The following is a 16463-nucleotide window of genomic DNA, read 5'->3' as shown; positions in this document are numbered from 1 at the left end:
CCAGGGGCACCCACCTTTACTCAGGGCAGGCTTCTGGTTTATTCTCGGTTTCATGGGTTGCCACTTCGACCCCCAACACTTTAGCTCAGTGATTCAGTGTGCAAAATGCCCATTCTCTTCCTGAATGTCTCCCCCACGGGCTTCCTAAGAAGTCTGCTTTGGGAACATAAATCGCGAGGAATCTTTGCCCACAAAAAAGATGGCGGTGCACCGCTTGCACTGGATGCGCGGACCCGACGCCGACGCCGGCCCCGCTGGGCGAGGCGCAGGCGGAAGAGGCGGCTCTGAGATGACCGAAGACCTTCCTGGGAGGGGCTCTGAGGCTGGGAGGCGTGGCCTAGTCGGAATTGTAGTGTCGGATTGGTCTTCCGGCTGTTGGGCGTGGCCTCCGCAGCACCCCGCCCCTCCCTCATCGAACCGGAAGTGTCTCTCGGTCTTTCCAGCTGGTTGTCATTTCACTCGGCTCGGTCCTGAGGAGAAGGACTCAGCCGCGGCTGCGGGACCTGGGCACCGGAGGCAGTGGCGGCGGCGGCGGAGGCGGCGGAGGCAGCGGCGACAACAGAGGAAGACGAGGAGGAAGAAGGAAGAAAAAGAACAGCCAGGCGGAGTCCTCAAAGACGACGACAGCTGGGACTGCGGGACCGGGGAAAAGCGGCGGCGGCGGCGGCCCAGCAACCGTGAGGAGAAACAAAAGCCTCCTAAATTATAGTTTCCAATCAGTCTAGGGTAAAAGAGAGCGCGAGCCCAGGGGGGAGGCTTTTCTCCTTTAGAGTAACAACGGTAGCGGGGGTTTTCCTTTTTGTCCATCCCCCTTCCCCCTCCCCCCGGCGGAGAATCGAACTGAGAGAACTGAACAAACCGCCCCTGGGTCCCATGAGGGAAAAAAATCCCGGAGCCGCAGAGAGGGGAAGAGGCAGAAACCGCAGGACCTTCCAGGTCGCCCCCTTGCTCCCCGCACCCCCGGGCCACCAGCTCGCCCTTGTCCAGTCTCACTAATCCCTCCTGATCGCGACACCCCCCAGAGGGAGAAACGGGTGTTTCCAACCCCTTTCATGGGGGAAAGGAGGCCGAGGGGAGCCCAAGAACAGCAAACGCAGCAAGATCTGCACCCGGAGCCCCAGGAACAGCCCCAGAGGCCCACACTGCACCCTACAAAAGAACAGAAACAGGACCAGGAACAGCAGAAATCTCCCTGCAATCATCTTTCCTTTAGTCAAGGCTGATTTCCTCTTTGGCAACCAGAAATTCACCTCCCGCCCCAGATAACCTAATATAATCTATCTATATATAAATATATAATATATAATGTTCTTAAATTATTCCTGATTTTTTTAACCAAGCTGCCAAGAAAAGAACGTATTCTCCCCTTAATCCTATTCTAATTTTTATGTGAATCTAAACTGCTGAGGAAGACCATATGTGATTGTTAAATTTTATATATATATATTTTTACTCCGCACAATGCTTATTCTTCTATATCCATAGATGCTTGAGAAGCTGTGTTTCTGTCATTCATGTACATTTTCCTTTGGAAAAAGAAAGCGCCTATTTTACTAACCAAAGACTTGATTTTTACCTTTTCCTTTTTTATTCCCTCCTAGAAATAAGCCCAATTGGATTCATATCAATATTTTAAGAGTTTTTTTTTTTTTAAGGTTCTTTTCCATTCAGAGAGACCAGAATTCCAAATCAGAGATACGTAGGGTGATAAGCTGTGATCGTTGAGTTAGCTATAAATAAGATACTTCAAGCAAACAAATTTGAGATACAGGGGAGGAAAGCCCTGAGACATTAGGTTGTTTTGTTTTGTTTTGTTTTTTTTATTGTGAGATTCTGATCCTAAAAATAATAAATGGGGGATTACGGGTTTGGAGTGCTAGTGCAAAGCAATACTGGGAATAAATCTGCTTTTCCAGTCCGATTCCATCCACATCTGCAGCCTCCACACCATCACCAAAATGCCACCCCCAACCCTGCTGCTTTTATAAATAATAACACAGCTGCCAACGGCAGCAGTGCTGGGTCAGCTTGGCTCTTTCCTGCTCCGGCTACCCATAACATTCAGGATGAGATCTTGGGGTCAGAAAAAGCAAAAAGTCAACAGCAGGAACAACAAGACCCTTTAGAAAAGCAACAACTGTCCCCGAGTCCAGGGCAGGAAGCTGGAATACTGCCTGAAACTGAAAAGGCAAAAGCCGAAGAAAATCCAGGGGACAATTCTTCAGAGAACAGCAACGGAAAAGAAAAGATACGCATTGAATCACCAGTGTTGACAGGGTTCGATTACCAAGAAGCCACAGGCCTCGGGACTTCCACCCAACCCTTGACATCCAGTGCATCATCCCTTACTGGTTTCAGTAACTGGTCAGCAGCGATAGCGCCTTCTTCCTCCACGATAATCAATGAAGATGCAAGTTTCTTTCACCAGGGAGGGGTCCCTGGCGCTTCAGCTAATAATGGTGCTCTCTTGTTTCAAAATTTCCCCCATCATGTCAGCCCTGGCTTTGGTGGTAGCTTCTCCCCTCAGATCGGGCCTCTCTCCCAGCACCATCCTCATCACCCCCATTTCCAGCACCATCACAGCCAGCATCAGCAGCAGAGGAGGTCTCCTGCCAGTCCCCACCCCCCACCTTTCACACATAGAAATGCTGCTTTTAACCAGCTGCCTCATTTGGCGAATAATCTTAACAAACCTCCTTCTCCATGGAGCAGCTACCAGAGTCCCTCTCCAACCCCCTCTTCTTCCTGGAGCCCGGGAGGTGGCGGCTATGGTGGCTGGGGAGCTTCTCAAGGCCGAGATCACCGCAGAGGGCTGAACGGTGGAATAACACCCCTGAACTCCATCTCACCTTTGAAGAAAAATTTCGCAAGCAATCATATTCAGCTCCAGAAGTATGCTCGCCCTAGCTCAGCCTTTGCTCCAAAATCCTGGATGGAAGATAGCTTGAACAGAGCTGACAACATTTTTCCTTTTCCGGTAAGATGTTGTTCCATTAATAGATTAAGATGAATAAGGAAGTAGTGTGGTGGAGTATCTGTGGAATGAAAGAATCAGAATTGTTGCTCACATTAGAGACCTTAGGAAATGAATCGGTTACCAGTCTTTATTTTAGCAAACCAGTGTGATCGGAAGAAAACAGTTAACTGTTTCTTGGGCCTTAATTTTTCCATTTATAATTACAGATACAGGATAGTTAGTGTTGTCCTAATTAATTATTATACCTTTCTTGTTTAATGAGAATTTTCTTCACTTGCTTGAGGAAGAACAGTAAAACAGTAATGTGTAGCAGAAATGTATTTCATTATAGAAACTAATGAATGTTTTCTGCCTATCTGAAGGAACTAAAAATGACCTTTTTTTGACATTGTAAGGTAGGGAGTCACTGAAAGGTACTCAGAGTTCCAGATTTCCTCCTAGTTATATTTAGATGTGGACCTTGCAGTCTGAACTGATCAATTCAGCAATTCCTCTTAGACCTCTCTGCAAATTCTGACCTTTCTTGTGTCAGTAAAGATTACTAGTTAGGGAGAAATGATGCAGATAGTTTCTTTGTCATGCTTCAGGTTTATTTATTTATCTGTCTGTCTATTTTGCAGTGCTGGGTATACTCATTTCTTTTTGAATACCATGAAGATGTTGATTTCAGAATGCCTGTTTTGTTTTGGGGGGTTTAATGTTTATTTTGTTTTTTGGTATGTGATGCCTTTCACCTACTTGTTTATTTTCCAGTGTTAACACTTGGGGTGTAGATAATTAGACCATTCCTAAAAATAGGTCTAGGCAAAGATCGCTTGTCTTTGTGGCTACTAGTATATCCCTTTTCTGGTAGGAATCATATTGTTTTTGAACGAATGAGCAGCCAGTTTGTCTTGCAGAAACAAGGTAAAGAGAATTTCATGTCTTAGCTCAGGATCACTTGCCACACTCAATTTATGTACTGTAGAGTGATCCTTTCTACATCCTTAGACAATTTATAGAAAGTAGTAAGGTCCATCGAGCCCGTCCTCATATCAACTGTGAAAGGTAAGTTCTATCATTATCCCACTTACAGATAAGGGAAGTAAACACAGGCTTAAAGCCATGTGTGAATGAATGTGTCACCACATGTGTTTCAGCAAAAGGTTTTTTTTAGATACACTTCTGCAGGGACTAAAGCATATTATAAAACAGTTGTAGTGTTCCTATTTAAGGGAAGTGAAAGTTTGCTAGAGAGAGCCCTGTATCAGTTCAAGGAGTTAAGTAAATATCTCTTCATTCCTTAAGGATACAGGTGTAAGGCATCTTAAAATATTTGGTCAAATTTAATTTTAAATTTTCTTAAAAAGACTTTAATTTTTGCCTGTCAAAAAATTGTTGGGATTTTGCTTTTAGAAAACATTATTTTTTGCTCAAGCCAAGTGCAGTTGTCATTTAGTGACAGGTAAATAGCAGTTCAGGACATTGACAATGGCTTTAAAAAGTTGTTGTTAATATTCCTTAGAATATAAATATTACAGCAGTTTAATGCAAAGGTGACTTATGAACTATTTATGCATTACTGATTTTAAAAAACAAACCTTTTAACTAGATTATGATTAGAGTGGGAATTCAATATTCTTTTCTTTCTTACTAGCTACTTCTTATGCTAGGAAGTAAACTTATGTGATGTTATGATCATTCCCTCATACTGAGCATCATAATTTATGATAAAGATTTGTTTGGGGAAAGTGAGAAGTGCAGGAAATGAAATATCTATATATGTGTGTCATGTTTTCTCCCCATGAGACTGATGGTATGTGGAATCCTTTTGATCAGTTTTGTTGGTTATTAAACTATTTATTAAATAATAGAGTAAGATTTATACTAAAAGTGATTGTTAGAAATTAGATCTTTCATAGGGTTGGGGATGTCACTCAGTAATAATAGAGCATTTGTCTGGCCTGCAGAAGGCTTTGGGTTTGATCTCCAGCACTGAAAAACAATTACTTTGCTCTTGTCTTTTCTTGTCTGTTATGCTGAGGATAGAAAAAGGTGCTCAGTAAACCCAGCTCAAATACAGAAGAGTTGGGTGTGATAGCGCATGCCTTTAATCCTAGCACTTGGGAGGCAGCTGGGTCTCTGAGAGTTCAAGGCCGGCCTGGTCTACACAGCAAGTTTTAGTCTAGTCAGACTACCCAAGGATACCCCGTCTCAAAAAACAAATATTTTTTTTTCAAATATGAAAAGATGAGAAAGTACATCTTCTCCCTATTTCCATCATTTTTGTTAGTGGGTTTACTATGAGGTTATAATATTCGTATACAATCAGGATAGTATGGAATACTAAAAAGAAATTACCTGAAATATTTCTAATATTGAGCAACAGTTAATTAGTTTGAAATGAACCAGAATGCTTTTTACATTCAATTACTGCAGGTATGTTTATGTTCTGACTGTATGCAGGGTTTTTAAATTAATAACATTTAAAAATTAAAATTATTTTCTTTATGTTTGTGTGTGATGTGTGTGTACTAATGTGTACATATGAGGGTCAGAAGATAACGTACACCAGGTACCTTCACCACGTAGATCCAGGCATCAGACTCAGGTGGTGCTTTTACCCAGTGTGCCATCTTGCCTGACCCACCCCCACCCTGCTTTTTTTTTTTTTTTTTTTTTTTTCCTTTTTTAACTTTTTTGTTTTTTCACGTTTTTGAAACCTAATGAGACATTCCAGTAGCCTTGTAACTGATCCATGAAGGAGGTATATTTTGAGAAAAATTTGGTTAAAAGTTGCTTCTGACTAAATGTTAAACTTCCTAAATTAAGGTCAATAATTAACATTTTTTACATTTATTTATTTATTACACATATTTAGGTATATAATATTATAATAATACTTAAAATTATTTTTACATGTATTTATTGTATTTATGTATACATGCCAATGCCACAGCACATGCATGGAAGCCAGAGGACAGCTCGCAGAATTCTTCTCCCACCATGTAGGTCCCGGGGATTGAACTTAGGCCATCTAGGTTAGCAGCAAGGGCATTTACCCAATCTCACTGGCCCCAAATCCTTTTATTTTTAATTCTGAGTAGTTACTATAAACCAGGGATGGATGAGATGCCCTCAGATAGACTCTATCACTTCCTCTAAAAGGACCTCTCAATCCCATGACGTTTGTTGTATTGTCCTATCTTTAAAATAAAGAGACAAGGCCCATAGTCATGTGACTAAGGGTATGGTTTGCCCCTTATGTTTAAAAGAAAGTCCTATCTGTCCTTCCAAACACATCCTGAAGCTCCAATTTCAAAACCAAATAATTGATTGGGATGCCTGCCAGTAATTTTATTTGAATATAGCACCTTTTTGGAGTGATGCCTAGATCTGTCCTTACAGGAAAGTAACAGAATTCCTCAGTCTGTATACTGTTAACTAAGGCTTCGTTTATGTTCCCATCTGCATTAGCTAAGAACTAGGTAAGTGGCCACAAGGATTGTCCCCCATCTTTATTGGCAGAGAGAATTCAGTGTTTTATTTAGGGCTCCATTTGCTCTTACCTTAGACACATCGCTTTGTTAAGTTTTCTAAATTACACAAGTAATTCTTATTACTATAATAACTTACCTGGTGTTGTCAACTTAGTATTCTTAAAGTTATGTCTCAAACTGTGTGCTTAGAAACAAAGTCACTGCAGTGCTTCAGGTCGACAAGTCTTGGTGAGTTACTAAAAAAATCATAACACACGGCCTCATTCCATTTTATTTTTCCTTAATGCGATTACAAGATAGTTGTTTTTTGTTTGTTTGTTTTTGTTTTTTTTTTTGCATAGGAAATCTTTTGTTTGACTTAGAGAGAAACCAATTTTGTAATTGTGAAATATATGCTGGATGGTTCTAGCCATGGCAGAATTAAAATACTGGAAAACATTCTGGGAAAATCCTATGAAGTAGAGAACATCTTCTTCTTTGCGGAGAGCTTCTAACTAGGTCCATTATTTCCTGATGGAGCTGAAACCTTTTTTTAACCCTTTCCCTTCTGTGTTTTCCTCATTTTTAAAAAAGAAATTTTTTACTTTTTATTTTTTGTGGTCTAGGTGATTTGTCTGTATGTCTATGCACCTCACAAGGCCTGCAAACCTGCAGAGGGCATTAGATCCCCCAGAACTGGAGTTACAGATGGTTCTGAGCTGTCATATAGGTGCTGGGACCTGAGTACAGGTCCTCTGCAAGAGCTCTTAAGCACCAAGTCTTCTCTCTAGCACCAGGGTAGAATTTTTAACCCTATTTTGTGTGTGTCTGTATGTTCCTGGAAGCCATGAAATATGATCAAAAACTGTTCTAAAATGTATCAGGAAAGGTTTACTTTTTGCAAGCCTAGCAAATATGGACTTGCTGATTAAAACTAGGAAGGTAATGTTTGGTTGATCAGGGTAAGCTTGTGAGAAGAATCCTTGGTGGTTCTCCTGAGGAAGAAACCGTTGAAAGCACTCTAAAATTAACTTAGGCTTCTGTTGGAATTTTACAGTCTAAATTCATTTTTCTTTCAATTTTTTCTGTCCTGGTAGAGTGAAAACAATCTTGAAAGCTCATGCTGTCACATTGTTTCCAACAATGCGCTATATATACCTGGGCTTTTGGTCTGGTCACAGATAAGATAGGGTGAACAGCATTCTAAGCTTGAAGGTCACAAGCCCACACCCACTATGACTATTATTCTCTCTTAACTTTTTGTGACAAATATTCAATTTGTACATTTGAACTATCTAAAGATGTGTTGTAGAAATTAAATGAAAGTTTTTGGCTGATCTATTTAGGGTAGGATACATATTTTAAAATTTAATTTTAGTATAGTTTTCATCACGTTATTGAAAAGAGATTGAGTTACATTTTCTAATGTTAGACAATAACTGATAGATAAATAAAATTGTATATATTAGGATTTAAGTCAGCTTCTGACTGTAAAATATGAAAAACTACTAAGAAAGACTATTGATGTGAGGCCAAACTGTCGTTGGACTGAGATACACTTAAATTTGATTCTGAACCCAAACTGAATGGCTTGGAGTAAGTCTCTTAAATTTTGGAAGCTGATAGCTTATTTAAGTAATAATGGTGAAGGATTGTTGTAAGGCACCGTGAATGTGTGGTCATGCTAAAGCGGAAAACATGTCTTTCAAACTTTGAGTAAAATTGTGAGGTTAAGATAATCACTAATGTAGCTTAGGGTCTCTAACCAATTCGAAGCACTCAGTAGCGTGTACCTTGTTGTTCGTACTCTGCTTCTCAAGGTGCACCTTTACAGTCAGCTATGCCTACAACCTGGGAGAGAGAAATCAGTTAACAGTTACAAATTTTTCTCAGAAAAGCAAGTTTTAGAATGATTTTATATATACCTAGAAACTTTGATTTAAAGTTTGCCTTTAGTGATTGCCATTTGGTCACAGAGTATAAAATAATGTTCGCAGGCATACAAAGTCGCTTATTCAAGAGTTTATTTCTAAATTCCCAAATATTACAAATTTCCAAATATTTTTTGGAAATTTTAGAAATTTCTATTTTAGTAATGGTCACATTTACATATTATTTCTGTTATGCCTAAACTTGAATCTTTTAATTTGCCTTAAAGTTTAATCAATTAGCTCCTGGAATAAAATGGAATTAAACTATTAGGTTAGTTTATGATTCCTTATAATATTAAAAAATGCATGCTGAATATTACTCAAACATTAGAAAAGGTTAGAGAAATATTGTATAGTATCAAATCATTTTTGTGAGAGTCCTGAACCTATTTCATAACATAGTTGCTCAATAAATTTATGCTAAAATGTTAAAGTAGAAAATAAAATTATAATAAAATAATATAAACACATATTTTAATATTATATCTATAAATAAATATTAAAAGTCATACAATATCCAGTTTAAATCTATGATACCATTTCCAACTTCTTATGAAAAGTCACACATTTTCTAATAAATATATTGTTCTTTTAATATATAAATTTAATTTATGTATTCTTTACTATATATATTATAGTATTTAAAGCAACATATAATAAAATTCATTTTCTTATTTTAGATAGGATGACCTGAGACTTGCTATATAGCCTAGGCTGGCCTTGAACCTGAAATCTCCTGTATGTGCCTCCCAATTTCTTAGATTATAATCCAACTCAGTGCAAACCTTTGGATAGCAGAAGGCTGGTCCTGCTTCATGTCAAAGAAAACCAGATCAACTATATAAACTTTGGTTAACATTAATCAGCCTATATCATTCAGTTTTTGAAAAATTTTTGCATAGAGTTGTTTTATTAAAAGTTTTAGGGGTTGGGGATTTAGCTTAGTGGTAGAGCGCTTCGCAAGGCCCTGGGTTCGGTCCCCAGCTCCGAAAAATAGAAAAGAAAAAAAAAAAAGTTTTAGGCACCAGGTATGATAAATGCCTGTCTCATGTTTATGGTCTGAATTATTAAACTTTAAAACTACATATAAGCTATCTAAGTACGTCCCAAATTGTACTGTACTAAAGCCAGACAAGTTTGAATTTGCTGAGTTTTTATATACCCAGTCCTTTTTATACACCTAAAGTAAGGTAATCTTTTGGTATTCTGTATTTCAAAGCCATACTTGTCTTTAAAATGTCATGTAACAATTTAATAATAGTTTTTTCAGGAATCTTAGAAGGTTGTATCTACTTAATAGGTTCATGGTGCTAGTTAGTGAAATATATGCTGTCATTTTGTTATCTATGATCTCAAGAACATTTCTACCCTTAAAATAATCTTAGTTATAATAAATTAGATCTGGCCTTAAATATGGCTTTACTATTTACTAGTCATATAATCCAGGACAAGCATGCTACTGTCCTGATTCTTCATTTGTTCATTTCTTTTCTCTGACCCTTTTGACAATAAAATGAGATTATGTCTAATATTTGTCTTCCAGAAGATTCTGTTATTAAAAGAACAGATTTTCAGTAGCAGTGTTAGTCAGGGCTGGCAAGTGGGCTCAGCAGGTGAGAGGAGCTCTGGCCAAGACTGCTGCTGTGGGTTAGATGCTGAGACCCGGGAGGCAGAAGGAACAGCCAACTCCAAAAGTTGTCCTCTGATCTTCACACCCTACTAGATCGAATTTGTACGTGCATGTGCAGCGCGCACACACACACACACACGCACCCACACACGCACACACACAAATAGAATAAATCTTTTAAAAATGTACTAATCCAAAGTTTTGTGAATAACAGTCTCTTTAAATGTCAAAAAGCAGCTGGTGAGGTGGCTTAGTAGGAACACGTACCAGCCACCAAACCTGGTGACCTGCGTTTGGTCCACAGAACCTTCATGGGAAGGAGAGACTGACTCCTTCAGTTTAATCTTCTGATCTCTGTGAGGGGGTCCATGGCACTCATGCACCTGTACAAGTATGTATGTATACACACACACACACACACACACACACACACACACACACACACACACACACACAAGAAAAAATGCCATTTAAATGTGGAAATCATTGTATTACTGCTACATGATGATTAAACGTAATTTTAAAGAATGAAGTATAATTTTAAACAAAATTGTTGCACATACACAATAGTGGAACTCAAGCTACATAATAATGTTTATTTTTCTGAATGCAAATAAATACAGTGTCTAACTGGTGACTTTATCCCCCTTTTTGATTTGGTTTTCTTCCCATGTGACTTTTGATATTTTATTATGGAAAATTTTAAATATTGACTAGGCAAAATAGTGTCCTGAACTCCTACATACATGTCACATGACTCCTGGACAGTCTTTTCACCTACACTCAGAACTCTTCTCTGCCATATATCTTAAAGCAGTTTTAGACGTGGTCGGAGTTCACTGTGAAAGAACACACTTCTCCAAGATACAAAGTCTTTGGGGGATTTGCAAAGAGCATCTTCCAAGGGTCTTTTAAAGATATCGATGGCTCACATTTCTGTCATGCCTGCTCAGCCTGTTTTCCTTACTCAGCCTAGTGTTATCCCACAAACACCAGTGGCCTCATCACTTTCTGAGACCTCAAAACAAAGTAATAAAATAAGCTCAGCTAGAGCAGCAGATCAGCTACTGGTGACTGGAAAATCTCAGTACAGTATAATATTCTTCAATTATGGCCTTCTAGTTCTAGGCTTCTGTGGAACCATAGGTATGATATCTGGGAAGAATTCAAAAGAACAGCTCAGGGCTGTGCTTTGGGGATTGTTTTTCTGTTTTGTTTTTAAAAGGAATCCAGGGATTTGAGATCTTTTGGAGGCCTATGGAGTGCTTCAATCATATTCATTCACCTCTTTTTCAATATACAGGTTTTTACTTTTAATGGTTTGTAGTAGGAATATTTGTCTATGGCCAAAGAGGGCCTTCTCATGAAGAGTACAGTCTGAGAACTTCCTATTATGTTCTTGTGAATTGAGGAGTGTGTTCTGCCTAGGAGACTATGAATATGGGGCATCCTTGTTAGAGGGTGAGCATTGGGTGCTTTTTGTCATCATAAAAAAGAAGGGATATCAAGGGTTGTAAAACATAAGTCTCAGCTTAGGCATAAAACTGTACATTTTGGGTTGTTGTCCCTCTGTTAACTGGGCCCTGAGCTGGCCAGGCAGACAAGGAGAAGAGGAACTCTCCCAGCTCTTTAGGGTCTTTCATGTGTTGTTATGACCCGACTTAGTCTCTCAGGATGGCATTTTAGTTTTATTTACTTTCTTTAAAACAATGGCTTCTTGTGGTGAGTAGCTTGTTAAATAGGAAAACATTGCCTGTGATCTTTTTGGATGTAGAGGTTTGGGTTTATTATGATAACCTATATAGAAACTGGCCATAGTAAAGCAAGGGACAACTGGATTATTCAGATATGCCAGTGTCCTGTTTTCAAAATGTGACTTATATACCACAGAGTGAAGGCATGCAGGGATGTACTCTGAGTGTGCCTGCTACCTGGTGGCTATTGGGCCTTACTTTACATACCATGTCTCTTTTCTCACCAGTTTTCTGTTTGTGTGCATGCATATGCAGGTGCAGATGCTGGTGTGCACACATGTATAGATCAGAGGAAGATGTTGGGGAGACAAGACCTCTCACTGGACAGGAAGCCTCAGCATTTTGGCTAGGATCTGGCTACTTCACAGTACTGAAGTTATAGGCACATGAAGTTGTGCCTATCTTTTTTTTTTTATTTTATTTATAGATCCTAGGTTTTTTTCATTTTTTCTTTTATTGAAAATATATCCTTTTCTCATACAATATGTCGATATAGTTTCCCCTTCCAGTTCCTCCTTTCCTTCCCATCCTTCTGAATCTACTCCTTTTTTTTCCCCGTCTCATTAGAAAAGAAGAGATAAGCACCAGTCATGACCAAATAAGATGTAATAAGATAAAGGAAAAAACCATCATATCAAAATTGGACAAGGCAACCCAACAGAAGGAAAAGAGATCTAAAAGCAGTATGCCTAGCTTTCCATGTGGGTGCTTCGAGCTCAGGTTCCCACACCTACAGAGCAAGCACTCTTACCCCAGCCATCTTCTCAGTCCCCCATCACAATTTTACAGAGATATTTCTGAGTGTGTGTATGAAGAGTGTCAAGATTTCTTATCCATTAAGTAGAAATTTAAAATCAAGTCTTACAATGGGCTATTTTTTTTCCAAGCAAGGTTAGAATGACTAAGTAGCCAAGAAGAAGGAAGTCCATTGAACTAATGGAATCTAAATTACCAGTTTTGTTTTTTAATTCAAATAAATGGCAACAAGTTTTTTAAAAAATCGCTTCAAAGATTTTTATAATATTCAAAATATGTAAGTACACGTTGCATTTAGTGAAGGGAAAGTAGAAGGCATTTTTCTCAAAGGCTTTCTGAAGAGGTCTTCTGATCTGGGAACCAAATGTTTGTGAACAGAGCAGATTGATTCAGCCACAGTGTAGAATTCCGTGAGGGCTGTTTAGTGACCTAAGTAAGACTTGTCACCTCCATAGAAGGTGTTATGATGAGGAAGTAGACTCCGAAGTGGAGTGCTGAAGAACTAGGAGGGCTGTTAATGTCTTCACTCTGCTCCTCTTCCCATTACACAATCACTTCTTTTATGTCAACCCCTGACACTACCTGTGCCCAGGCCATGCAGACCCAACAAAGAATTGTATACCTTGTGAATGTCAGTAATGAACATTCTAGGTTATGGCATGACTTATTTAAATAGATTTTCTAAAACCAAGTCTTCTGAAGCTAGACTTCACACCACTTACAGTGTGACTTTAAGTTTCATGGTCCCCAAATGGGATAAGAACAGGGTAATGACTCCACCACGTGGCACTTGTAAGAAGCTAATATAGATAAATGATACATAGCTTGTGTGAGAAATGCAGCTCAGAGCCAGGAGGAACAAGGCCGCCTCTTGCTTTACTGGTTGCAGTAGTGTACCTGTGCTGTGGGAAGATTATAGTCCTGTCCAGGGAGATAAGCAGCAGCCTGTCTGTCTGATGCAGCCTGACAGTGTTGAGGGACTCTAGGGAAAGAAGTGTACTCTGTGCTGGGGTGAGAGGCCATTTGGAAGCAGAGTCCTGAAGGCTAACTATACAGTCACCTCTTTGTGATTTGTGTACATAAATAGCATTTCATCCAAGACGAATATTTATATTTTGGAAAATCTTGGATTAAACTCCCATGGTTAGCTTTGATTGTATGAGCTCTCCCAGAGCTTTTCAAGCTTCCTATTTGTTTTGGCAGCTGACACACTGGCATAGACTTTCCTTTTGAACCAAAATATTTTCCTTTCCCTTCTTCACCAGGGAAAATTTAAGCCAGAAAGAGAAACTTCCACAGCCTGATTTGGAAGAGCAGGCTGAAAAGTGATCATCGGAAGGGAAGAAAGAAAGTAGGGAGTTGAATTTTGACTTGGATTCTTAACTAACCTGGTTACATTCAAGTAACTATATTGTGTGTATCATCCCAGGCTGGTAGCACCCAACTACAGAGATGAATGTTTGAAAAGGAGCCAATAAAGAGTGGTGGTAGTGGTTAGCATGGGATATATTTAAATGAGAAGACTTAGTCTGAAGACAGAATCTCTGAACACAGAACAGCATCCAGTACAAAATACATAATGTGGTGGTCTGGTTTCTTACCAAGTGAACATGAATATCCCTTTAAATAAGAGTGAAACCGGAGAAAAATATGCCTTGAGGGTCTCTAATCCTAGGAGTTGATAGAAGAAATAATTTCCCTCTATAACTGATTTTCAAGGAAATCCATAACATTTAACAGATGGCAGGTACTGATATTTTACTCAAAGATTCATACTTGGTGTATGACAGGATCACATTTGGTGAACAATGTGGACGAGGATACAGCTCCTTAATGGTCAGCCATGAATCTTAACTAAAGAGGAATGAGCATGTGCGTCAACTGACTTTTTAAATGGAGATGGCTCATAGGGCATTTGATCGACAGTTTGGAGAGGAGACACATTAATAAATGTCTACAGGCAGTTATGCTATGTTGTTAGATAAAAAAGAATGATGGGCCCAAGATAGCTGATCAGAGGTGTCAGGGGTAATAGTGATGGTCTAGGTGCCAGCTTTGTGTTTCGTTTGCTCTTGATGGTAAACTACCTGTTTTCTTCAAGAACAGCTCCCCATTTGTTGAAGTTGAACTTGATTTGTATTTTTTGAAGGTATATGCTATAGAGTTTGGAGAACAAAGCTCCTCTCTTTATAAGGAAACTTAAAATATTTCTTTTAGCTTACTTAAGATGCAGAATAATAAGATGCAAACCACACCCCCAAATAGCTAAAGAAAATAATCTGTTGATGGGATATTTAATTAGTAGATTTTAGTGTGTTGTCCCTAGTCTCAGATGGAGACTTGTCAGAGGTATGGATTCTTACACTCTCGTTCAGGTGACTCAGTTCTGTTCTTAAAGAACAGGCCATGCTGAGCCCTCAAATGTAAACATGGCTGGCTGGGCATGGTGGTGTGCACCGTGAATCCCAGCACTCAGCGCAGGGGGCAGAGACAGGAGCTCTATGAGTTTGAAGCCAGCCTTGTCTACATAGAGAGCCCTAGGCCAGAAGGTTGCATAGTGAGACCCTGTCTCAAAACACAAGCTACAACAAAGCGAAGTCAGAACATTGCAATTAAGATGTTTGTAGGGCCTAGAAATTATAGGTGTTCTTTCATATTTATGGATAGTTATTAGGTTCATAGGTCTTAAAGCTACAGGCCTAGGTTCAAATTCTGTTGTACTACGTGCCTGACATAAAAAAGTCATTCTGTCACTGTAAGCTTGTTTTTTCATCTGTGAAAGGAGATAATTGAATATACGGGATTATATAAGGCTTGTGTGAGGGATAAGTGAGAGTATGCATCTGATATTTGAAATGAGCTGCCAGCACTATTGCTATTAGAACCAGTTCTGATAATTTGGTTTGCAGTTGATAACCTGTCAATGCGTTTGTCATGGATATAATGTGTATTCCTTACCTAAATGTCATCCCAGTGGGAGACAGGACAGGGCTTTGTGTTCTCATGTGCTTTTCAGAGTCTGTTGCATCCTCGTCACCATTACACGCCTTGTTCATTTGTTGCTGCTGTTGTTGAGCACTATTTGAGTACTTACTATTTTCCAGACCTTTGCCATATGGATGCCCTCAGAGTCCTTTAACAGGCCTCCCCCTTACTCGGTAAATAAGTCTCAGTGGCCCTGTGATGTCTACAGTAGTGCCACTGACTTTGGAATGAGGCTTCAATCATAGCTGTGCTGCTGAACTCAGCAGAGATTTGCCTATGTAGAAAATTGTATATATTTTCATTAGTCTTAGCTTGTATTATTAAAAGGGAATAACAGACTCTAATTTAGGAAGTCTGAGGCATATAATTAAGACAGTGCTGGTACTCTACACAGATTGATTGTGGGTACTTAGTTGGTGCTCAGTACAGAGAGGTTCAACTTTTCTCCCAAGGGAGCCTGGCAAAGGTAGTTTGAAAAAAAAAAAATACCTTTGATTGTGGAGTTGATTGTAGAGAGAGTGTTGTTTAATTTCTTTTTCTTTTTCTTTTTTTCAGAGCTGGGGACTGAACCCAGGGCCTTGCGTTTGCTAGGCAAGCGCTCTACCACTGAGCTAAATCCCCAACCCCGTGTTGTTTAATTTTTATAAAATATTTTATTTTTTCCTCAAATCAAATGGTAATTTTTTAAAAAAGCTTGTTGTTATTTTGCTTTTTGTTTGCATAATGGGCTGCTTAGCCCTGTTAAAGAGCACTGGGGCTATAGTTCTATGGCAATTTTTTTCTTTTTCTTTTTCTTTTTTTTTTTTTTTTTAACCCCAAAGAAGGCCTCAGGTTCAATCTCTAGCGTCTGAGAAAGGAAACATTCACCTTCTTACTCTCAGTGACCTCTACCTTTTGTAGACTAAAAAGGAACTTTGAGTAGTGATTTAAATCCAGATCTTTGGTTTTTGACATAGTTGTCAAAACTGATAA

General features: G+C 39.1%; 1 protein-coding gene across 4 annotated transcripts in view; it reads left to right on the top strand.

Moving 5' to 3' along the window:
* Positions 1 to 443: 443 nt before the first annotated feature.
* Positions 444 to 16463, top strand: part of Cpeb4 (cytoplasmic polyadenylation element binding protein 4) — a 62609-nt gene continuing 46589 nt past the window's right edge. For all 4 annotated transcript variants that reach the window (XM_032912705.1, XM_032912704.1, XM_032912703.1 and 1 more), the window contains exon 1: positions 444 to 2977. In XM_032912705.1, the coding sequence (XP_032768596.1) occupies positions 1853 to 2977 (1125 nt within the window). In that variant the 5' untranslated portion in view covers positions 444 to 1852. The remainder of the gene's footprint in view (positions 2978 to 16463) is intronic.

Source organism: Rattus rattus, chromosome 9 (genome assembly GCF_011064425.1).
Source record: "Rattus rattus isolate New Zealand chromosome 9, Rrattus_CSIRO_v1, whole genome shotgun sequence".
In the NCBI taxonomy this organism is placed as follows: Eukaryota; Metazoa; Chordata; class Mammalia; order Rodentia; family Muridae; genus Rattus; species Rattus rattus.
The sequence above is the reverse complement of the archived record's forward strand: the minus strand, read 5'-3'. Positions and strand labels throughout refer to the sequence as shown.